This window comes from Rhamphochromis longiceps, linkage group LG4, assembly GCF_057381845.1.
Source record: "Rhamphochromis longiceps isolate RC_006_pf linkage group LG4, R_longiceps_female_GT1.1, whole genome shotgun sequence".
Lineage (NCBI taxonomy): Eukaryota > Metazoa > Chordata > Actinopteri > Cichliformes > Cichlidae > Rhamphochromis > Rhamphochromis longiceps.
In genome coordinates this window covers 17,330,018-17,354,715 of record NC_140560.1, presented here as the reverse complement: position 1 = coordinate 17,354,715, position 24,698 = coordinate 17,330,018, and the positions used below count along the sequence as shown (strand labels likewise).

General features: G+C 40.0%; 2 protein-coding genes across 2 annotated transcripts; one reads left to right on the top strand and one right to left on the bottom strand.

Annotated features, from left to right (window-relative positions):
• Positions 1-16,648: 16,648 nt before the first annotated feature.
• Positions 16,649-19,007, top strand: LOC146671350 (uncharacterized). The gene is made up of 3 exons (XM_085403573.1): positions 16,649-16,865; positions 16,975-17,256; positions 17,752-19,007. Exons 1-3 carry the CDS (start codon positions 16,649-16,651, stop codon positions 18,780-18,782), a joined length of 1,530 nt encoding a protein of 509 aa, XP_085259699.1. The 3' UTR covers positions 18,783-19,007.
• A 241-nt stretch (positions 19,008-19,248) lies between these two features.
• On the bottom strand, positions 19,249-21,906 carry LOC146671349 (uncharacterized). Its single transcript, XM_085403572.1, has 4 exons — positions 21,550-21,906; positions 20,310-20,857; positions 19,877-20,060; positions 19,249-19,612 (listed from the first exon to the last, which is right to left on the bottom strand). The coding sequence occupies exons 1-4, from the start codon at positions 21,781-21,783 to the stop codon at positions 19,298-19,300; spliced, it is 1,281 nt and encodes a 426-aa protein (XP_085259698.1). The 5' UTR covers positions 21,784-21,906; the 3' UTR covers positions 19,249-19,297.
• Between the last annotated feature and the right edge of the window lie 2,792 nt (positions 21,907-24,698).

Below are 24,698 nucleotides of genomic sequence, written 5' to 3'. Positions count from 1 at the left end.
CAAACTAACGGAAACCTAAACTAAAGAGCAACTAGAAATCCACAGGACACGGGGAGAAAGGCAGAGAGACGCAGACTGACGGAGGATACAGAGACGCAGAGAGACACAGATGAATGCAGAAAAGCGCGGACTTACATGGAGTAATACAGACGAACCGGCAACAGGCAGGAGAACACACAGGGCTTAAATACACACACCAGTAATCAGGGGATAAGAGACAGGAGGGCAACACAGCTGGGAGAAATCAGAGCTGACGGGACAGGGGAAATGTAAACTGAACACACTCACATCAGACATGAACCTTCAGAATAAAACAGGAAATTAACAGACAGAGAACCAGACAGGACACTGAACTTGACAGGCAGACTCATGAGCAGACACAAAAACACCATGGACAGACAGAGGGAACACAGAGAAGTGGGAGCAGGCAGGCAAAGAACAGAAACCTAACAAATGGCAAAATAACAACAGAATACACACTCGGAATGAACAAAAGCATAAGGAAACACAAAACACTGAGTCCTCAGACTCAGGACCATGACACCGTCTACGTATTTCTTTTTCAAGTTGTGGAATATATCCCCAAATTCCACCTTTTCTTTTTCTCTCAAGTGACCTGCATGTGGAAATGCCTTTTCAAAGGACAAAACGCACTGGTACAATTCCTCTTGGAAGTGGCGCTTTTTCTTTTCCAGGCAATTCGTTTTTTGTGTGAATATTTCTGTTTGCTTTTTTGTGGCGCGCAGTTGCTCTTCCAGTGAGATCTTTTCAGCCAGTGCCTTCGTTTTCTTTTCAAAGACCAGAGCCCTAATATTTCTCTGACATTTTTGTTTCATCTCCATTTGCTGGGCCGTTTTTTCGTTGATGGTCTTCCCCATTTGAGCTTTCTCATCTGTTAAATCTTTCACCGTTTTGCCTATTAATTTGTTTTGGTCCTGCAGCTTTGCATTATGCGTCAAAATGCCCTCGATCCACGCGTGTGATCATTAAAATCATCGTTTGACTTAACCCGGCCGGACCAGTGTTGTTATTGTGGTTTTTCCTCTTGTCTCCATCCCCAATTTTTGAACTCGTAACAGTGCTGTCGTCTAAAATATTATAAATTTGCCTAAAATAGAAGTGTTTAAAACTTCTATACAGATCCTGTGCAGCTGCAAAGCAAAAATAAAAAACTCCCTCCAGGCAGAAGCGGCCATTTTCGTATGTGGGGAAGACCCCCACAAAAACAGAGGGGACAGGCTGGCACCAGAACACCACGGATGTGCCCCGAGATGAGTGTGAAAATGTGATTATCAACAAGCCCACCTGGGCTTCAGGTAGGCCGCACGCTTGTCCAGAGTTCACTTTGTCTTCAAGCGTTTTAATTTAAAACATAAACTGAGGCCTACCCCAAGCTAAAAGAAGCTAAACCTATACACCATGGACAGAGACAGTCTGATTGAGTTTTATTTTAGGCTGGGAATGAGCTACAAACGCATTTTGAAAAGCCTGGCAATGCAAGGAACCATCATTACGGAGAGACATTTAAACCGGATATTGAGAGCCAAGTCGCTTTACAGACGTAAGTACGACCTGGACGCCGGGATAGATTTTATTGTGAACCAACTGCAAGGGCCTGGGAAGGATCACGGTTATCGGTGGATGTTTACAAAGTGCAAACAACACGGCACTGCGATCAGGAAAGAAGACGTCAGGATCCTCATCTCTTTACTGGACCCATTAGGTTCCCAGGTTCGCCAGACCACACGTCTCAGAAGGAGGCAATATTTTGCTCAGGGGCCTAACTTTGTGTGGCACATAGACTCTTATGACAAACTAAAGCCATATGGGATATGTATTAATGGATGCATCGACGGTTTCTCACGCAACATCATTTGGCTGCGGGCCGCACACACTAACAGTGACCCAAAGGTTATCGGAGCTTACTTTGTGGAAGCAGTGGAGAGTCGTGGGGTTGGCCTACCCCAAGCTAAAAGAAGGCAGATTATGTTCTCAGATAAAGCAAGCAATGAGGGCGAAGCAGAGAAAGTACCTGCACAATACATTCACATAAATCTAAATGGAATTTCTTTGAGGACACAAACATCTGGGGAGTAAACAGCTGTTTCAATACCTAATCACAGATGATGAGGACGAAGTCGAAGTCCTGCAAGGACTGCTGGAAACAGCAAAAGAAAAGGTGGTACGTCAGGAATTTCACAACAGCCAAGTTGTTGAATTATTATTGAAACGCCACAAAGAGGAAAAAAATAAGATGCAGCAATTTTACGAGGAAAATACTAAAAAAAACTCGAAGACAAAGCCAATGCTGCAGACAGAAAGTTAGAAGAGGTCATGGAAATGTATGATTCCAAAATAGAAAAGCTTGAGAGAACAGTAAAAAATAGTAGAGGTGTGGCCGTCAATGCGGTTAAAGAACGCGAGGAACAACATCAATCCTCGCAGTGTTGGATTGAGGGTCTTCTGACACGTAATACAAAGTTACAGGACGAAAATGAATTGATGGATAAAACCGTGAAAGAATTAACAGACGAGAAAGATCAAATGGGCAAAGTAATAGACAACCAAAAGGCCCAGAATATGGAGATCAAACAGAAATGTCAGAGAAATATTAGGGCTCTGGCCTTTGAAAAGAAAATGAAGGCTATGGTCGAAGATGAAGTTGATTCTTTGAAAAAGAAAAATGAAGACCTAAAAAAGGCCCTAAGCACAGAGCAGGAAAACCACAGAAAGACAGCAGTGGACAGGTATAAAGTAAAAACGGCACACAATCAGGCACTGGCTGAAAAGATCTCACTGGAAGAGCAACTGCGCGCCACAAAAAAGCAAACAGAAATATTCACACAAAAAACGAATTGCCTGGAAAAGAAAAAGCGCCACTTCCAAGAGGAATTGTACCAGTGCGTTTTGTCCTTTGAAAAGGCATTTCCACATGCAGGTCACTTGAGAGAAAAAGAAAAGGTGGAATTTAGGGATATATTCCACAACTTGAAAAAGAAATACGTAGACGGTGTGGAAGGCATCCCCTTTGTTGGAACAACGAAGGAGTTTCTTGAAAAACAGCTGAACTGTCTACGTACCAGATGCAAGGATCTAGATGCAGCTTTACTAGATAAAACACGGGAGCTGGAATCATTTAAAAAGCAGTACAATGATATGGTAAAGTCTTCCGAATACGCTTTATTCAAACAAAAACAGGAGCTCATTGGACCAGTGAACCAGATGATCAGAAAAGCTGGCAATGAAGAAAAAGAGATAGGTCATCTAAAATCTAGAGTGAAAGACGTTCAACTCCAGCTTAAATTAGAAAAACAGAAAGGACAAAAGCTCGCACCGTTGGTCCATAGAGGCGTGATGGGGAGATGTTATGGGGAGACTCCGACTCCGTCTCAGATCTTTCCACAGATTAAACCTCGTCCACCTCCAGTGCAAACTAAATTTATTCAAGTGGCTCCAAAACACCCTGGCAGACGAAGGCCTTCCCCAGAGTCTCCATCAACACCACCTTTCCTCAATTCTTATGATGTATTACCACCAATTGGAATAGGCCATTAGAAGTATACTTCATCTTGTCTCCCTCTATTCTCTTTCCATCACCCCCAACCGGTCGCAGCAGATGGCCGCCCCTTCTTGAGCCTGGTTCTGCTGGAGGTTTCTTCCTAAAGGGAGTTTTTCCTCCCCACTGTCGCCCAGTGCTTGCTCAAAGGGGATCTTTGGATTGTTGGGGTTTTCTGGCTTTTTCTGTAGTGTTTTCACCTTACAGTATAAAGCAGCTTGAGGAGACTGTTGTTTTGCCATGATGCTATATAATCTTAAATATAACTGAATTTTCTAAACATCTATTATAGCATCAAAGTAAAACAATAAAACTAAAGTATACTTCAATGAAATTAATCAAAATCTCTAACCCTACGGTGGCCCTGAGAGGCCAAACGGACACCAGCAGTAAGAAAAATGCTGCAAAAGCACACAAAACACAACGGAAATAGGAAAAACAAAACAGCATTTTTCTTATCGCTGGTGTTTTCTAAAGTTGCAGTCCGTTTGGCCTCTGAGGGCCACCGTACTAACCTGACCAAAAAAGAAGAGAAAAAATGAATAAATAAATAAAAATCCAAATCACAAAAACCTTCTGATTTCTGTTGTGTTTTATTGTGTTGTATGAAAGGACTTATATTGCAAGGTAAAATCCCCAATATATAAACCAGAAATCCCAACAATAGCAAGTCATTTCACACTTGCTAGAATTCCAAAAACGTCCAAATCTTTTGCATCTGTGTGAGTTTTTGATACAATTTTATATCAGCTTCAAAAGAAACAGAGCGATAAAGTTTTTCTCTTGAGTTCTGCATCTCCCTGCCCTTTTACAACATTTTTGTTTTGGTGGCTGAGTGGCAATTTAGAAAGCTAGCATGTGATTGACAGTTTCCAATTGGCTGAAAGAAGAGATTTAAATTAAGTTTGATAAAACCTTATCTGGTTTCATAATTTATGCTGCTAGTTTGGTGAGTTAAAGTTTATGACGCACTCATCTGATAATTCATCGAGATAACTTTTGACTTCTTTCCTTCTTTATTATTATTATTATTATTATTATTATTATTTAAAGGAACCTATTAAATCTTTTTTGTAATGAAAATCAATCAATAGTAATTGTCGATAGAATGAAAGTCAAAATGGAATTTCTTTACAGATTTGTCGTCAGCTCTTAAGGATTTACGTATTACATGATTTATGACTCATTACATTTTTGTTATTGTTGGAGCTATTTGTTCTTTATTTATTTTTTTTGAAATTAGTTAAAGTTTGTTGTTAGTTTACTTATATTTTGGGGTTTATTTGTCGGTTAATATTTTGTTTTAACCCTTGTATGGTGTTCGGGTCTGTGAGACCCGTTTTCAGGCTGGCACCAGAACACCACGGATGTGCCCCGAGATGAGTGTGAAAATGTGATTATCAACAAGCCCACCTGGGCTTCAGGTAGGCCGCACGCTTGTCCAGAGTTCACTTTGTCTTCAAGCGTTTTAATTTAAAACATAAACTGAGGCCTACCCCAAGCTAAAAGAAGCTAAACCTATACACCATGGACAGAGACAGTCTGATTGAGTTTTATTTTAGGCTGGGAATGAGCTACAAACGCATTTTGAAAAGCCTGGCAATGCAAGGAACCATCATTACGGAGAGACATTTAAACCGGATATTGAGAGCCAAGTCGCTTTACAGACGTAAGTACGACCTGGACGCCGGGATAGATTTTATTGTGAACCAACTGCAAGGGCCTGGGAAGGATCACGGTTATCGGTGGATGTTTACAAAGTGCAAACAACACGGCACTGCGATCAGGAAAGAAGACGTCAGGATCCTCATCTCTTTACTGGACCCATTAGGTTCCCAGGTTCGCCAGACCACACGTCTCAGAAGGAGGCAATATTTTGCTCAGGGGCCTAACTTTGTGTGGCACATAGACTCTTATGACAAACTAAAGCCATATGGGATATGTATTAATGGATGCATCGACGGTTTCTCACGCAACATCATTTGGCTGCGGGCCGCACACACTAACAGTGACCCAAAGGTTATCGGAGCTTACTTTGTGGAAGCAGTGGAGAGTCGTGGGGTTGGCCTACCCCAAGCTAAAAGAAGGCAGATTATGTTCTCAGATAAAGCAAGCAATGAGGGCGAAGCAGAGAAAGTACCTGCACAATACATTCACATAAATCAAAATGGAATTTCTTTGAGGACACAAACATCTGGGGAGTAAACAGCTGTTTCAATACCTAATCACAGATGATGAGGACGAAGTCGAAGTCCTGCAAGGACTGCTGGAAACAGCAAAAGAAAAGGTGGTACGTCAGGAATTTCACAACAGCCAAGTTGTTGAATTATTATTGAAACGCCACAAAGAGGAAAAAAATAAGATGCAGCAATTTTACGAGGAAAATACTAAAAAAAACTCGAAGACAAAGCCAATGCTGCAGACAGAAAGTTAGAAGAGGTCATGGAAATGTATGATTCCAAAATAGAAAAGCTTGAGAGAACAGTAAAAAATAGTAGAGGTGTGGCCGTCAATGCGGTTAAAGAACGCGAGGAACAACATCAATCCTCGCAGTGTTGGATTGAGGGTCTTCTGACACGTAATACAAAGTTACAGGACGAAAATGAATTGATGGATAAAACCGTGAAAGAATTAACAGACGAGAAAGATCAAATGGGCAAAGTAATAGACAACCAAAAGGCCCAGAATATGGAGATCAAACAGAAATGTCAGAGAAATATTAGGGCTCTGGCCTTTGAAAAGAAAATGAAGGCTATGGTCGAAGATGAAGTTGATTCTTTGAAAAAGAAAAATGAAGACCTAAAAAAGGCCCTAAGCACAGAGCAGGAAAACCACAGAAAGACAGCAGTGGACAGGTATAAAGTAAAAACGGCACACAATCAGGCACTGGCTGAAAAGATCTCACTGGAAGAGCAACTGCGCGCCACAAAAAAGCAAACAGAAATATTCACACAAAAAACGAATTGCCTGGAAAAGAAAAAGCGCCACTTCCAAGAGGAATTGTACCAGTGCGTTTTGTCCTTTGAAAAGGCATTTCCACATGCAGGTCACTTGAGAGAAAAAGAAAAGGTGGAATTTAGGGATATATTCCACAACTTGAAAAAGAAATACGTAGACGGTGTGGAAGGCATCCCCTTTGTTGGAACAACGAAGGAGTTTCTTGAAAAACAGCTGAACTGTCTACGTACCAGATGCAAGGATCTAGATGCAGCTTTACTAGATAAAACACGGGAGCTGGAATCATTTAAAAAGCAGTACAATGATATGGTAAAGTCTTCCGAATACGCTTTATTCAAACAAAAACAGGAGCTCATTGGACCAGTGAACCAGATGATCAGAAAAGCTGGCAATGAAGAAAAAGAGATAGGTCATCTAAAATCTAGAGTGAAAGACGTTCAACTCCAGCTTAAATTAGAAAAACAGAAAGGACAAAAGCTCGCACCGTTGGTCCATAGAGGCGTGATGGGGAGATGTTATGGGGAGACTCCGACTCCGTCTCAGATCTTTCCACAGATTAAACCTCGTCCACCTCCAGTGCAAACTAAATTTATTCAAGTGGCTCCAAAACACCCTGGCAGACGAAGGCCTTCCCCAGAGTCTCCATCAACACCACCTTTCCTCAATTCTTATGATGTATTACCACCAATTGGAATAGGCCATTAGAAGTATACTTCATCTTGTCTCCCTCTATTCTCTTTCCATCACCCCCAACCGGTCGCAGCAGATGGCCGCCCCTTCTTGAGCCTGGTTCTGCTGGAGGTTTCTTCCTAAAGGGAGTTTTTCCTCCCCACTGTCGCCCAGTGCTTGCTCAAAGGGGATCTTTGGATTGTTGGGGTTTTCTGGCTTTTTCTGTAGTGTTTTCACCTTACAGTATAAAGCAGCTTGAGGAGACTGTTGTTTTGCCATGATGCTATATAATCTTAAATATAACTGAATTTTCTAAACATCTATTATAGCATCAAAGTAAAACAATAAAACTAAAGTATACTTCAATGAAATTAATCAAAATCTCTAACCCTACGGTGGCCCTGAGAGGCCAAACGGACACCAGCAGTAAGAAAAATGCTGCAAAAGCACACAAAACACAACGGAAATAGGAAAAACAAAACAGCATTTTTCTTATCGCTGGTGTTTTCTAAAGTTGCAGTCCGTTTGGCCTCTGAGGGCCACCGTACTAACCTGACCAAAAAAGAAGAGAAAAAATGAATAAATAAATAAAAATCCAAATCACAAAAACCTTCTGATTTCTGTTGTGTTTTATTGTGTTGTATGAAAGGACTTATATTGCAAGGTAAAATCCCCAATATATAAACCAGAAATCCCAACAATAGCAAGTCATTTCACACTTGCTAGAATTCCAAAAACGTCCAAATCTTTTGCATCTGTGTGAGTTTTTGATACAATTTTATATCAGCTTCAAAAGAAACAGAGCGATAAAGTTTTTCTCTTGAGTTCTGCATCTCCCTGCCCTTTTACAACATTTTTGTTTTGGTGGCTGAGTGGCAATTTAGAAAGCTAGCATGTGATTGACAGTTTCCAATTGGCTGAAAGAAGAGATTTAAATTAAGTTTGATAAAACCTTATCTGGTTTCATAATTTATGCTGCTAGTTTGGTGAGTTAAAGTTTATGACGCACTCATCTGATAATTCATCGAGATAACTTTTGACTTCTTTCCTTCTTTATTATTATTATTATTATTATTATTATTATTTAAAGGAACCTATTAAATCTTTTTTGTAATGAAAATCAATCAATAGTAATTGTCGATAGAATGAAAGTCAAAATGGAATTTCTTTACAGATTTGTCGTCAGCTCTTAAGGATTTACGTATTACATGATTTATGACTCATTACATTTTTGTTATTGTTGGAGCTATTTGTTCTTTATTTATTTTTTTTGAAATTAGTTAAAGTTTGTTGTTAGTTTACTTATATTTTGGGGTTTATTTGTCGGTTAATATTTTGTTTTAACCCTTGTATGGTGTTCGGGTCTGTGAGACCCGTTTTCAGGCTGGCACCAGAACACCACGGATGTGCCCCGAGATGAGTGTGAAAATGTGATTATCAACAAGCCCACCTGGGCTTCAGGTAGGCCGCACGCTTGTCCAGAGTTCACTTTGTCTTCAAGCGTTTTAATTTAAAACATAAACTGAGGCCTACCCCAAGCTAAAAGAAGCTAAACCTATACACCATGGACAGAGACAGTCTGATTGAGTTTTATTTTAGGCTGGGAATGAGCTACAAACGCATTTTGAAAAGCCTGGCAATGCAAGGAACCATCATTACGGAGAGACATTTAAACCGGATATTGAGAGCCAAGTCGCTTTACAGACGTAAGTACGACCTGGACGCCGGGATAGATTTTATTGTGAACCAACTGCAAGGGCCTGGGAAGGATCACGGTTATCGGTGGATGTTTACAAAGTGCAAACAACACGGCACTGCGATCAGGAAAGAAGACGTCAGGATCCTCATCTCTTTACTGGACCCATTAGGTTCCCAGGTTCGCCAGACCACACGTCTCAGAAGGAGGCAATATTTTGCTCAGGGGCCTAACTTTGTGTGGCACATAGACTCTTATGACAAACTAAAGCCATATGGGATATGTATTAATGGATGCATCGACGGTTTCTCACGCAACATCATTTGGCTGCGGGCCGCACACACTAACAGTGACCCAAAGGTTATCGGAGCTTACTTTGTGGAAGCAGTGGAGAGTCGTGGGGTTGGCCTACCCCAAGCTAAAAGAAGGCAGATTATGTTCTCAGATAAAGCAAGCAATGAGGGCGAAGCAGAGAAAGTACCTGCACAATACATTCACATAAATCAAAATGGAATTTCTTTGAGGACACAAACATCTGGGGAGTAAACAGCTGTTTCAATACCTAATCACAGATGATGAGGACGAAGTCGAAGTCCTGCAAGGACTGCTGGAAACAGCAAAAGAAAAGGTGGTACGTCAGGAATTTCACAACAGCCAAGTTGTTGAATTATTATTGAAACGCCACAAAGAGGAAAAAAATAAGATGCAGCAATTTTACGAGGAAAATACTAAAAAAAACTCGAAGACAAAGCCAATGCTGCAGACAGAAAGTTAGAAGAGGTCATGGAAATGTATGATTCCAAAATAGAAAAGCTTGAGAGAACAGTAAAAAATAGTAGAGGTGTGGCCGTCAATGCGGTTAAAGAACGCGAGGAACAACATCAATCCTCGCAGTGTTGGATTGAGGGTCTTCTGACACGTAATACAAAGTTACAGGACGAAAATGAATTGATGGATAAAACCGTGAAAGAATTAACAGACGAGAAAGATCAAATGGGCAAAGTAATAGACAACCAAAAGGCCCAGAATATGGAGATCAAACAGAAATGTCAGAGAAATATTAGGGCTCTGGCCTTTGAAAAGAAAATGAAGGCTATGGTCGAAGATGAAGTTGATTCTTTGAAAAAGAAAAATGAAGACCTAAAAAAGGCCCTAAGCACAGAGCAGGAAAACCACAGAAAGACAGCAGTGGACAGGTATAAAGTAAAAACGGCACACAATCAGGCACTGGCTGAAAAGATCTCACTGGAAGAGCAACTGCGCGCCACAAAAAAGCAAACAGAAATATTCACACAAAAAACGAATTGCCTGGAAAAGAAAAAGCGCCACTTCCAAGAGGAATTGTACCAGTGCGTTTTGTCCTTTGAAAAGGCATTTCCACATGCAGGTCACTTGAGAGAAAAAGAAAAGGTGGAATTTAGGGATATATTCCACAACTTGAAAAAGAAATACGTAGACGGTGTGGAAGGCATCCCCTTTGTTGGAACAACGAAGGAGTTTCTTGAAAAACAGCTGAACTGTCTACGTACCAGATGCAAGGATCTAGATGCAGCTTTACTAGATAAAACACGGGAGCTGGAATCATTTAAAAAGCAGTACAATGATATGGTAAAGTCTTCCGAATACGCTTTATTCAAACAAAAACAGGAGCTCATTGGACCAGTGAACCAGATGATCAGAAAAGCTGGCAATGAAGAAAAAGAGATAGGTCATCTAAAATCTAGAGTGAAAGACGTTCAACTCCAGCTTAAATTAGAAAAACAGAAAGGACAAAAGCTCGCACCGTTGGTCCATAGAGGCGTGATGGGGAGATGTTATGGGGAGACTCCGACTCCGTCTCAGGTCTTTCCACAGATTAAACCTCGTCCACCTCCAGTGCAAACTAAATTTATTCAAGTGGCTCCAAAACACCCTGGCAGACGAAGGCCTTCCCCAGAGTCTCCATCAACACCACCTTTCCTCAATTCTTATGATGTATTACCACCAATTGGAATAGGCCATTAGAAGTATACTTCATCTTGTCTCCCTCTATTCTCTTTCCATCACCCCCAACCGGTCGCAGCAGATGGCCGCCCCTTCTTGAGCCTGGTTCTGCTGGAGGTTTCTTCCTAAAGGGAGTTTTTCCTCCCCACTGTCGCCCAGTGCTTGCTCAAAGGGGATCTTTGGATTGTTGGGGTTTTCTGGCTTTTTCTGTAGTGTTTTCACCTTACAGTATAAAGCAGCTTGAGGAGACTGTTGTTTTGCCATGATGCTATATAATCTTAAATATAACTGAATTTCCTAAACATCTATTATAGCATCAAAGTAAAACAATAAAACTAAAGTATACTTCAATGAAATTAATCAAAATCTCTAACCCTACGGTGGCCCTGAGAGGCCAAACGGACACCAGCAGTAAGAAAAATGCTGCAAAAGCACACAAAACACAACGGAAATAGGAAAAACAAAACAGCATTTTTCTTATCGCTGGTGTTTTCTAAAGTTGCAGTCCGTTTGGCCTCTGAGGGCCACCGTACTAACCTGACCAAAAAAGAAGAGAAAAAATGAATAAATAAATAAAAATCCAAATCACAAAAACCTTCTGATTTCTGTTGTGTTTTATTGTGTTGTATGAAAGGACTTATATTGCAAGGTAAAATCCCCAATATATAAACCAGAAATCCCAACAATAGCAAGTCATTTCACACTTGCTAGAATTCCAAAAACGTCCAAATCTTTTGCATCTGTGTGAGTTTTTGATACAATTTTATATCAGCTTCAAAAGAAACAGAGCGATAAAGTTTTTCTCTTGAGTTCTGCATCTCCCTGCCCTTTTACAACATTTTTGTTTTGGTGGCTGAGTGGCAATTTAGAAAGCTAGCATGTGATTGACAGTTTCCAATTGGCTGAAAGAAGAGATTTAAATTAAGTTTGATAAAACCTTATCTGGTTTCATAATTTATGCTGCTAGTTTGGTGAGTTAAAGTTTATGACGCACTCATCTGATAATTCATCGAGATAACTTTTGACTTCTTTCCTTCTTTATTATTATTATTATTATTATTTAAAGGAACCTATTAAATCTTTTTTGTAATGAAAATCAATCAATAGTAATTGTCGATAGAATGAAAGTCAAAATGGAATTTCTTTACAGATTTGTCGTCAGCTCTTAAGGATTTACGTATTACATGATTTATGACTCATTACATTTTTGTTATTGTTGGAGCTATTTGTTCTTTATTTATTTTTTTTGAAATTAGTTAAAGTTTGTTGTTAGTTTACTTATATTTTGGGGTTTATTTGTCGGTTAATATTTTGTTTTAACCCTTGTATGGTGTTCGGGTCTGTGAGACCCGTTTTCAGGCTGGCACCAGAACACCACGGATGTGCCCCGAGATGAGTGTGAAAATGTGATTATCAACAAGCCCACCTGGGCTTCAGGTAGGCCGCACGCTTGTCCAGAGTTCACTTTGTCTTCAAGCGTTTTAATTTAAAACATAAACTGAGGCCTACCCCAAGCTAAAAGAAGCTAAACCTATACACCATGGACAGAGACAGTCTGATTGAGTTTTATTTTAGGCTGGGAATGAGCTACAAACGCATTTTGAAAAGCCTGGCAATGCAAGGAACCATCATTACGGAGAGACATTTAAACCGGATATTGAGAGCCAAGTCGCTTTACAGACGTAAGTACGACCTGGACGCCGGGATAGATTTTATTGTGAACCAACTGCAAGGGCCTGGGAAGGATCACGGTTATCGGTGGATGTTTACAAAGTGCAAACAACACGGCACTGCGATCAGGAAAGAAGACGTCAGGATCCTCATCTCTTTACTGGACCCATTAGGTTCCCAGGTTCGCCAGACCACACGTCTCAGAAGGAGGCAATATTTTGCTCAGGGGCCTAACTTTGTGTGGCACATAGACTCTTATGACAAACTAAAGCCATATGGGATATGTATTAATGGATGCATCGACGGTTTCTCACGCAACATCATTTGGCTGCAGGCCGCACACACTAACAATGACCCAAAGGTTATCGGAGCTTACTTTGTGGAAGCAGTGGAGAGTCGTGGGGTTGGCCTACCCCAAGCTAAAAGAAGGCAGATTATGTTCTCAGATAAAGCAAGCAATGAGGGCGAAGCAGAGAAAGTACCTGCACAATACATTCACATAAATCTAAATGGAATTTCTTTGAGGACACAAACATCTGGGGAGTAAACAGCTGTTTCAATACCTAATCACAGATGATGAGGACGAAGTCGAAGTCCTGCAAGGACTGCTGGAAACAGCAAAAGAAAAGGTGGTACGTCAGGAATTTCACAACAGCCAAGTTGTTGAATTATTATTGAAACGCCACAAAGAGGAAAAAAATAAGATGCAGCAATTTTACGAGGAAAATACTAAAAAAAACTCGAAGACAAAGCCAATGCTGCAGACAGAAAGTTAGAAGAGGTCATGGAAATGTATGATTCCAAAATAGAAAAGCTTGAGAGAACAGTAAAAAATAGTAGAGGTGTGGCCGTCAATGCGGTTAAAGAACGCGAGGAACAACATCAATCCTCGCAGTGTTGGATTGAGGGTCTTCTGACACGTAATACAAAGTTACAGGACGAAAATGAATTGATGGATAAAACCGTGAAAGAATTAACAGACGAGAAAGATCAAATGGGCAAAGTAATAGACAACCAAAAGGCCCAGAATATGGAGATCAAACGGAAATGTCAGAGTAATACTAGAGCTCTGGCCTTGGAAAAGAAAATGAAGGCTATGGTCGAAGATGAAGTTGATTCTTTGAAAAAGAAAAATGAAGACCTAAAAAAGGCCCTAAGCACAGAGCAGGAAAACCACAGAAAGACAGCAGAATATGCATCTTCTTTTTGTTTTCATATTTTAATCTATATTTAATTGTTTTGTGGTTTGCAGTGTTTTGTGTTGTTTCACTTTAAATTTGTAAAAGGAAAAAGCTGAAAATTTAAATAGTTAAAAGTTGAAATGTGAATATTTGATTTTTGTATTATATGATTTATTTATTACATTTTATGTGAAGTGAATAAAAAGTATATTTACGGTTGCCCCTACAGACAAAGCACATAGAAACTTCAAATCACGTATGAACTCTGAAGCACATACAAACTCCAAAACACGTAAAAACTCTGAAGCACGTAAAAACTCTGAAGCACGTAAAAACTCAAAACACGTACAAAAGACAACAGAAGTGCTCCAGGATGCTGGGCGCAGTGTTGAGCTTTTGTTACCTAGTGGCTACACAAGCCAGCAAGTACCAACGACCGGATTTGGTGTGTGGTAGTAACAGGTAAATGAACTTTTTTTTTAAATTATTTGGATATATATGAGTGCGTGTGTATAAATACACAAACAATACACACATGCTTTTAATTGTGTAATTTAAGTGATCTAGTAGCTCTGCTTTGGAAGTTCAGTTCATGCTAGAAATGTGTTTTGAAGTTTTTACGTGTTTTGTCTCTAGGGGCCACCGCATATATTTATATATAAACATATATGAATAAAACCACTTTTTTTACGCTAGTAATTCCTTTTGTGCATAATTTTATATTATTGTTAATAATAAATTAATTAAAGCAACAAAACAACCCGAAGAGCCGGTTTGGAGCCGAAAGAGCCGGCTCTTTTTAGTGAGCCCAACCAAAAGAGCCGGATCTCTAAAAAGAGCCGGAAATCCCATCACTATTAGGGTGGGTTAGGTTAGGGGAATGGAAATTCCTCTCTGCACAAGGAGGGCAGGAGTAGGTGCACGCTCCGCACCATGACCCTTCCCGAGACCCACCATCCCATCTACCGTATCCGGCAATCCCCAGGTCCGAATTGAGGTAAGTACCGTCCTTTTCTTTTTCAGGTTCAGGTAAGTACCAAATTATGTTTAATTTTACCAAAGTTGTGTTTTATTTGTCCTGTTTTTTTAGGTTTCTAACTGTGTTTTAATAAAATTTGATTTCTCAATGAATTTAGTCTGTGTCATTTTTAATTCCAATTTTTAGGCTTTTAAACTGTTTTTATCCATAAATTATCCAATTTTTAGGTTATAAATTTATGATATTCCAATTTTTAGGCCAGTAAATCAATATGTAAATGAAAAAAACATCAAAAGAACCCCCCCCCCCCCAAAAAAAAAATAACAAACTAAAACAACAAGCAAAAACACTTTTTAGCGCTGACGCATGGCTGTAGCTACATTTCGGCTGGGCTGTGCCTTCTTCAGGGTGTGCACATGCGTCGCTGGCCAAATTAAAATGAAGAAACTCTTCTCTGCCCCTCCTTTTATAGTGTGCTGTGTCTCCTCCCACTCGATTTCTGTTTTATTGGGGGTTTTTTTGTTCAGTATCTTTAATGTTTGTCCTGTGTTAGCTTAGGCTTTTTTTGTTTTTATTATTTTTCTGGCACCTCCTTCTGTAATGTCTTTTCCATTATCCATCCTTATTTTTCTATTGTTATGGCACCCCCTTCTTATTTGTCCTTTCCGTTAATTTTTTCGTGATTTTGTTCCTTTCCTGTGATTATCCTATTCATCCTGCTCTGTCCTTGTTATGAGATCCTCCGTGACCTTTTGTGCTATGTTGCGTTTTATTGTGTTGTCAAGTGGAATTTGTGCACACTTTCCCGAGGTTTCTTCCCATCATCTGGCACCTGGGAGTTTTTCCTTGTCTTCCTAGAGAGCCAGCTTGGCCTGGGTCAGGAGCTCTATCACAGCAAAACAACAAAAAAAAGACTTTTATGAAAGAACGACTTGAATTTTGTGTTATTTAAAAACACGTATTTAATTATTATTCAGTGTTGTGTGTGATAGCAAACTGCCAGCCTTAAACCTGAAAAAAACTCACGATTTTATAGAACTAGACAATGCATTTCCTGAAGAAAATTTCAATGTAATGATTATTTATTAATACGTTTTGTATTCAGTATTTAGTTTTATAAAGTAAATGCTGACCACACAAGTTTCCTTCTGGATTAATAAAGTTTTAAAAAATATCTGTAAAGTGTTATGAAATATAAAAATGTTTTTGTTGAGAATATGTCCACACAAAATAATTAAATAGGGCATTTTCTGTTATTTAACAGAGGTTTTCTGTTTTATAATTACACTGCAGTTTGGACGACGAGCTTCTGGAACGTTTTTAGGCATTTGTTCACATTTTGCAATTTAAGCCCCAAGAAACATAAAGATTTTATTATTTTATTCCAGCAGCACTCCATTATCATGTACACTGTAAAATCTAACATTGTGTTTAATTAAAAAATGTAAGGATATACTAAACTCAATTTTTATCAGTTTGTTTAAATAAGTTACCAGTAGTTTTTATTCAAAAAGCTGATCAACCCAGTTTATTTGAGTTGTCTTGAATTGGAAAAACTAAGTAAGCTAGAAATTTTGCTTCTCAGTGCAGGCTTTTAAAAGATATGGTTTGAAAATGCCATGTCACTGCTATCCTCCTCACTTTGCACAGATCAGTCTGCATGTTCATGGCACCCACATTTTTTTATTGCATTAGTTTGAGCAAACCTGGGTTCAGATGGAGCAGCTTGAGCTCAAGAGATAATTTCTGTGATTTTTTGCGTGATACTCTGGCTTGGAAGTAAACTGTTTTTGTACCTTCTTTCAGTTTAGAACCAGGTTTTGAACTTGCTAGCTAGCCAGCTTGTTAGCCTAGCATTAGCCTAGCGTTGCTGCTGCTTCTCAGCTCATGTTACGTAGAAAATTAACCCCAAGTGAAAAAGATAAGCGCAAAATCACAGACAGACAGTACGCAAAATGCCTATGTCCTGTTGTGTTTACGGATGCTCCAGTAGGTCGACCAGAGAAACTGATAAACGGTATTTTAGGGTACCAAAAATAGCCCAACGAAGAGGAGAAAAATGGAAAATTCTAACCGAAAAACGTAGGAAAAAATGGATTTTAAATTTACGTTTACAGTTGGGAGGAGCAGAGTCTGCCAATGCCCGTGTCTGCAGCGACCACTTCGTCAGAGGTAATGTTATGTTTGCAAACGAACTTATTAGCATTAGGTTGTCGTTAAATTCTCGTTTACTTAGTGCTTTTAAGTTAGTAGTCTAATATTGACTTGATTGGGACTATAGGCTGCCCAAGTGCTTTGGATGACGACGAGTCGGAGGACTGGGCTCCGACGGTCAATCTCGGCTACGAACGAAAACCCAGATCGGAATCAGTTCTCAAACGAGAGAAAAGAATGAAGCTTAAGGCAGAACAGCATCGATGTGCAGAGGCGATTTTGGATATGCAACAGACGGCTGAGAGCCCGGATTTGAGCCTAGTGACAGTGGAGAACCCCGAACTGCAGCTTCCAGCTGAGAATCCACAACCAGAAGACTTCAGTGTGAATGAGACATTCACTTATCCAGGTAAGATATTGTGCTGAGATGTAAAACAAACAAGAATCATGTCAAAGAGAAAAAGATGCCATTATCTGTAATGATTATGGTCCAAGTTACATATTACATGTTTGTGATTTTTTTTAATCACAGAGTAAATCCATACCATTTTATTCAGAAAAAAAGAAAAAGTGGCACTTATTACCGTCAGGCACACACCACAGGTTTTTGTACACTGCTATGGTTCTTATATTGCCAGATTCCAGACAGTCTCCTTTCACAGATAAGTAAAGATATCCGTAATGTAAGGTTTCTGTGGTGAGAAACATATAAATATATTTTTTGTTTAGACGCAACATGTTTTTTTGTTGATTAAAAAAAATAATTACATTAAATTAACATAGTGAATTAAACACATTACACCAGATTCTAATAGCCCACTAAAAAAACTCCTACAGTGAAAATGAGTAAAAATTGAGGTTGCCTCTATTATGCTGATTATGCTCCCCCACTGTTATATTGCAGGCTGTGCGGATGCTGGATGCCAGACAGAGCTGACGATGGATGACATCGAGAAGATGGAGGATGTTTTGAGACAGAACACAGCAGAGCTGGTTGATCTTCGGAGCAAGGCTCTGGACACACAGTTCAGCCAGGAGGCTTTTGAAAAAAATGAAGACAAGACAAAGTTCTACACAGGGCTCCCCAACTTCTTAGTTTTAATTCAGATTTTTGAACTGTGCGAGCCCTATATCACCTCGGGACCTATGTCTTTGTTGTCCAAATTTGAACAATTCATACTAGTTTTGCTGAGGCTGAGACTAAATCTGCCCCTGAAAGATTTAGCTTTCAGGTTCAATATTTCTCTGTCCACTGCTTCTAGAGTTTGGCATAAAGTAATTGACATACTTCATAAAAGGTTAGAGTTCCTAATTGAGTGGCCAGAGCGACATGTTCTTCAAGCTACGATGCCACTGAGTTTCAGACAGGCATTTGGATGTAAAGTGGCTGTGATTGTTGATTGCTTTGAAGTCTTTATTGAGAGACCATCTAATCTTCTTGCACAAGCTCAAACTTGGTCCAACTACAAGCACCATCACACTGTAAAATTTTTGATTGGTGTTGCCCCCCAAGGCTACGTCACTTACATATCTTCTGCCTGGGGAGGGAGAGTTAGCGATAAGCAGATCACAATAGAGAGTGGCCTCCTAAATAACTTGTTACCTGGAGATATTGTCCTTGCAGATCGTGGGTTCAATATTGGCGATAATGTGGGGTTTTACTGTGCTTCACTACAGACACCGGCATTCACTAAAGGGAGAAAACAGCTGTCAGCCTATGAAGTGGCAGAGACAAGGAAAATAGCCAATTTGCGTATCCATGTTGAGCGAGTCATAGGTTTAGTCAGGAGGAAATATCAAATTCTGCAGAGCAGGGCTATGCCAATAGAGAACATGTCCACAAAGCCAGGTGAGACACATGCATTGATCGACAAGATTGGGGTAATTTGTTGTGCCTTATCAAATCTCTCCGAGTCTGTTGTCCCACTGGAGTAAGGGGGGTGGGTGGTAATCAATCAGTTAAAAAAAATTAAATGTCTTGTCACTGTCACGGCTCACAGAAGGGGGTGGAGAGGAAGAGTAGTGTCCAGTATCTGCTGCTTGGCTCTGGTGATAAGTAGAACAGGGTAGAGTAATAGTAGTACCTAAGTCCTGACTCCTGATTAGTCTGTAAATGTTTTCAAATGAAATATTTTTCTCCAACTGTCAAATTGTGCTGGCAGTTTGTACAGTATTATACTGTGAGATGGATTGCAATCTATTTTGTTTATTTGTTTAAAAGTCTAATCTTGTAAATAAACCACCAATGTATTATTATGCTGCCTCAATAGCATTTAATCATTGTGTAGTGTTACACAACACTTAAATGACACAATTAAATGTACAATAAAATTAAATGACAATTTGTGCTCTAATGCTACGTCAGAGCAAATACAATAGCCAGAACTCATGACTACCATCAGGTCATAACAATATTCAAAATGTCATTATGTTGTCGTCCTTTTATCACATTACACATGTATGTTTGTAACTTGCTGTCCCAGTATTTCTGGGAGTATACTGTTTCTAAAAAAACACTCAACTTTAGGAATCGCATCATCCCAAAACTCAAGGTCAGGCAAAATCCTTTCAACAAATATGTCATTGCGGTTCCACACAACAAAGTCACAGTACTCTGCATTTGCAATGTGAAGCTGTGCCTGAATTTGGTAATAGTAGTCATGAGTTGGGTCCAGTGTGACATTATCCCCGTCACTGATGAAGCAGAAGCCCTTCTCCCCAGCACGCATGTGCAGGTTGACCGCATCTTTCTGAGAGTGTGGGCACTAAAATCACAGTGATGAGAACAACAATCAAGATTTATCTGATGAAACAGTGAAGAAGCAAAGATGATGGGTGTGGTCTGTGTTATCATAATCTCTCATTGCCCAAAACAAATGTCTATTTGACACAGACAATAAAGCCTCATCTTATCTTAATTGAACAATAGATTAGAAATTAGAAAAGGTATTTCCTGCATTTTTACTCAGTTCACTGATTCTTATGGAAAGATGTCACACCTATGGCCTTGACTACAACAGAGTCAATACCTTAATCTCGCAGATGCCAGTTCCATGACAGTCACAAGTGACTATCCCATCAGGGGAGGACCCCATGTATGGCCACTTGGGGTTCAGCCAGAGACCGCTGTCCATACATGAGAAGCCTGCATGCTCCTGGCTCATAAGCTTCTCATATGCTCCTCTGGCTTGTGCTTCATGTTTGCATCCATAACTATAAACAGAACACATGCCAAACATGAAAAGGAAATTATTACTTAGTATTGGATGTGTAAAACAGTAAAGTGATGTATTATACAATATGCCATTACCCTAAACTATACTTAGTTCTTACCCTGTATAACCCTAGCCGTATAAGCCTATAACTAACCTCCATCTTCATAACACTTTTTTAGTTACAGTTATGGACAGTTTCATACCCCAAATCTTAACTCTGCCTTACCCTACATCAAACCCTAAATACCTTGTAGCAGCTGTGGTGAACCTATATGCCTCTGGATAGCATATGGCCTTGATCAAGCTCTTTGATGGTTGCTGGGGGTTGGTCTTAAGAACTTGTTTCAGCTTAGAGGCAGTTACGCGTCCAGCTCTTTGCCTAAACCAAATACTGCTTGCACTCTGACTTCGAGTCGCCCTCTCTACAGCCTGGACTTGGGACAGGGTGAGCTCTTCAAGCTGGAAGTCCAGGCATAGCTCTTCAAGGTCTTTGGGGGGGAGCTGCAGTGTCTCTGGTGTTCTGTACTCAGGCACAGTTTTAGGAAGCATGCTAGACTGGGGGACAAATTCTTTGTGGTAAGGTTCCCTAGACATCAGTGCTGCACTCCTTGGACAGTTTTTGCTTAAACTCTCAAAAAACCTACAGTATGTCTCTGAATCTCTCTGCACTCTTGGGCATGGAAGTGATTTCCCAACCTTTTGTGTACTTGTGCAGCCATCAATGGAACACTCAAGCTTTCGTTTTTTTGACTTTGCTGAAGAGAAGTCAATCAGAGTTACTGGGCAAGCAGGAATCTGGAAAAATTAAGCCAAAGAAGATCATTAAAATTTAAAAAGCTCTTTTCCAAAACGCTATATATTCGTTTCCAAAAATATTCGAAATTGAACAGTGATGGCAGTGGAGTGAGTATGTGTGTTTTAGGCTGGGTATAGTGGTTGGTTGGCAGTGAAGTGTGTGTGTGTATGTTGGGTGGGGATGGAGGTGCCATGTGCTGGGTATAAAAGGAGTGGAAAGTAAGCAGTTCCATGTTGATGAAAATGTGGTGTGAGGAGTTGTGAGTATTGAGGAATGCATGAGAAATGTGAATATATAAAGTGCTGCAGTCAGGTGTGTGTGTGCGCAGAAAACAAGTGCTAGGGTGTTGAGGCATGCATGAGAAGGGTGTGATATACAGTATACGGTTCTGCAGTCATGGTTATGTTAGTCATGAAAAAGGAAATGGCTTTTAAATGCTGTTATAGCGTTTTGGAATAGAACTCTTCATTTATTAAAGTACTGCCTTTTGTCTGACCCCTCACCTGCAACCTGCCCGGCTTGATTAGATCTACCAGCTTGAAGCCCCCGCCGGTATAGCCTACAGGGTCATTGAGGCACTCAAGCTTCCCCACCACGACAAGGTAGCAGTATAGGGGAAGATATTTTATCCTACTGTCACATGAAGTCCCAATATAACATTCTTTATCCTACATTTTGCTTTTTGGCTTACCTTTTTAACATGAGATGGCATCAGCCACTTGCACTGCTCTGATGTGCATGTCGCTCTCATTTTCACCCCAGCTTCAACTGCAAAAAGAACAGCTCCAACGTGCGAGCATGATTCTGATAGTCTGGAAATAGAGCACATAATCTTTTTAACATGAAATGCAATATTTACAGTACATTTTGATGATGCATAGCTTACTAATACTAATGTGCAATGGCACTTTATTTGAAGTAACATGTTTATTCATTAACTCTTTCTCAACAGCCTATAGAGAAATCATTATCTAGGTGATGACATGACTGAATAGTTCTACCCTCTATCTGAAAAATGCATCTGAGTGTCATGAGGGATCTAAGGCAATCACACAAATTCTTAGCTGATGAATTCTTAGCTAAACGAAAACACTCTCTCCCCACTACTACTGAAGTACACCTGCAAAATGCTAGCAGTGCCCTATGCGTATATGTGTGTGTGTGTGTGTGTGTGTGTTCTCATTGCAATAACATCCTACTTAATTAGGCTACTAACCCTGCCATACAATTGCAATGAGCTGCAATCACCTCTCCATCCTCCTTTGCAATTACCCAAGTCTTCAGAGGTGTCTCGTTAGACCGCTGAGAATGGTTTACCTTGAAACAAACAACTGTCACTCTAACGAAGTCCTAAGGATGTGGCATGTTTGTTGACGTTAAAGCCGCTACCGCTAACTGTTAGCGTGTTTAAGATAAAGCAATATAAGAACAAACACTCACCCTTGCAAACACCAAACTGTATCCATCACGGAGACGTTTTGTTCCAAGGTTGTGGACCCACCCGCTGACAAAAAAATTGTACGCCTCCAGACTCTTGAAAGCTTTCATTTGCTGCCTAGTGTAGTAAGAAGTCTGGAGGACCAAGTAGTTGGTGATATCCACAGCCTCGATAGTAGGCAAATCCTTTACTTCTGTGGTGTATTCGGACATTTTCAAAGAATACGGATCACGTCCGATATATTTTTTTAACTATCTGTTTATATCTCTCCCGAGAAACGGGGTCTAAAGTTGCACAATAGCTGCTCTCCTGACTCTCCACAGTGTCCTCCATGTTTACTTCCGCCCTCCACTCAAAAATCGCGCTGCCTCCGCACGTCATCAGAACCACGTGACCGCAACCCAACTATTCATTAAAAAATTGATATATATATTCGCTTCCGTGACTTTTTGATGGGTGAAGCAATGTAAGGGAAATTATGTCTTTTCTGTTTTTCTAATTTAAGCTTGAGTTGAATGTCTTTCACTCTAGGTTTTAGATGACCTATCTCTTATACTTCATTGCCAGCCTTTTCGATAATTTGGTTCACTGGTCCAATGAGCTCCTGTCTTTACCATACCATTGTACTTCTTTTGAAACTATTCCAGCTCCCGTTTTTTATCTAGTAAAGCTGTCTCTAGATATTTGCATCTGGTACATAGACAGTTCAGCTGTTTTTCAAGAAACTCCTTTGTTATTCCAACAAAGGGGATGCCTTCCACACCGTCTATGCATTTCTTTTTCAAGTTGAGGAACATATCCCTAAATTTCACCTTTTCTTTTCCCTGAAGTGAACTGCATTTGGAAATGCCTTTCCAAAGGACAAAATGCACTTTACAGTTCTTCTTGGAAGTAGTGCTCTTTCTTCTCCAGCCAATTAGCTTTGTGTATAAATTTTTCTCTTTGCTTTATTGTGGAGCACAGTTTCTCTTCGAGACCCACCTTTTCAGCCAGTGCTTGATTATGTGCCGTTTTTACTTTATACCTGTCCACTGCTGTCTTTCTGTGGTTTTCCTGCTCTGTGCTTAGGGCCTTTTTTAGGTCTTCATTTTTCTTTTTCAAAGAATCAACTTCATCTTCGACCATAGCCTTCATTTTCTTTTCCAAGGCCAGAGCTCTAATATTACTCTGACATTTCCGTTTGATCTCCATATTCTGGGCCTTTTGGTTGTCTATTACTTTGCCCATTTGATCTTTCTCGTCTGTTAATTCTTTCACGGTTTTACCCATTAATTCATTTTCGTCCTGTAACTTTGTATTATGTGTCAAAAGACCCTCAATCCAATACTGCGAGGATTGATGTTCCTCCTCGCGTTCTTTAACCGCATTGGCGGTCACACCTGTACTAATTTTTACTGTTCTCTCAAGCTTTTCTATTTGGTTATCATACATTTCTATGAGCTTTTCTAACTTTCTTTCTGCAGCATTAGCTTTGTCTTCGAGTTTTTTTAGTATTTTCCTCGTAAAATTGCTGCATCTTATTTTTTTCCTCTTTGTGGCGTTTCAATAATAATTCAACAACTTGGCTGTTGCGAAATTCCTGACGTGCCACCTTTTCTTTTTCTGTTTCCAGCAAATGTCAAGGCTCGGCTGTGTGGCAGGCAGGAGGAGGACCCAAAATGCAAAACTCACACACACGGGGATGAACTCAAAAAGCAGCTTTATTGCTGACCAAAGATAATAGGAGATACAAAACTAAACTGGGAAAAACTAACATAAAGCTCACCAGGAAACACGGGGGAATCACACACAGCATGAGGGACGACGTCACGCTGAACAGAGGGAGACGCAGACAGAAATACACAGAGGGTTAACGAGGAAAGTGGGAACACACGGGGAACACAGGTGACACTGATAATCATAACGAGACAGGGCGGGGTGAACTGAACATGACATGTACGGGCGTGAGAGTCACAAAGTAAACAGGAAGTGCACAGAGGTTCAGACAGGAGGAGAGAGAGAGCACGGGGAAAACACAGACATAACGGGCTGGGAAAACATGAAACAACCACAAAGGGAGACGAGGGCTCATAAATACATAGAGGGCACACAGACCGAACCCAGCATCTTATTATTCTGCAAAAGTTCATTGTTTTCTTTTGTTAGATCCTCGATCCATTTCTTATTGACTGTATGGAGTTTTTTGAAGCAGTCAAGCTCAGTTTTAAGCTTTTCAACCTCATCGATCATTGGATGCAGTCTGTGGTCGAACTGTCTGGCATATGTTTCTTTTTCACTTTTGTTAACCATTGTTTTCAAGAAATTAACATCTTTTTCTTTGTTAGGTTTCAAACTCATTTCTGCTTTTTATGTGCTGTATCACTCCAACAAAACGATAGCTCAATAATCAATCCACTTTGACA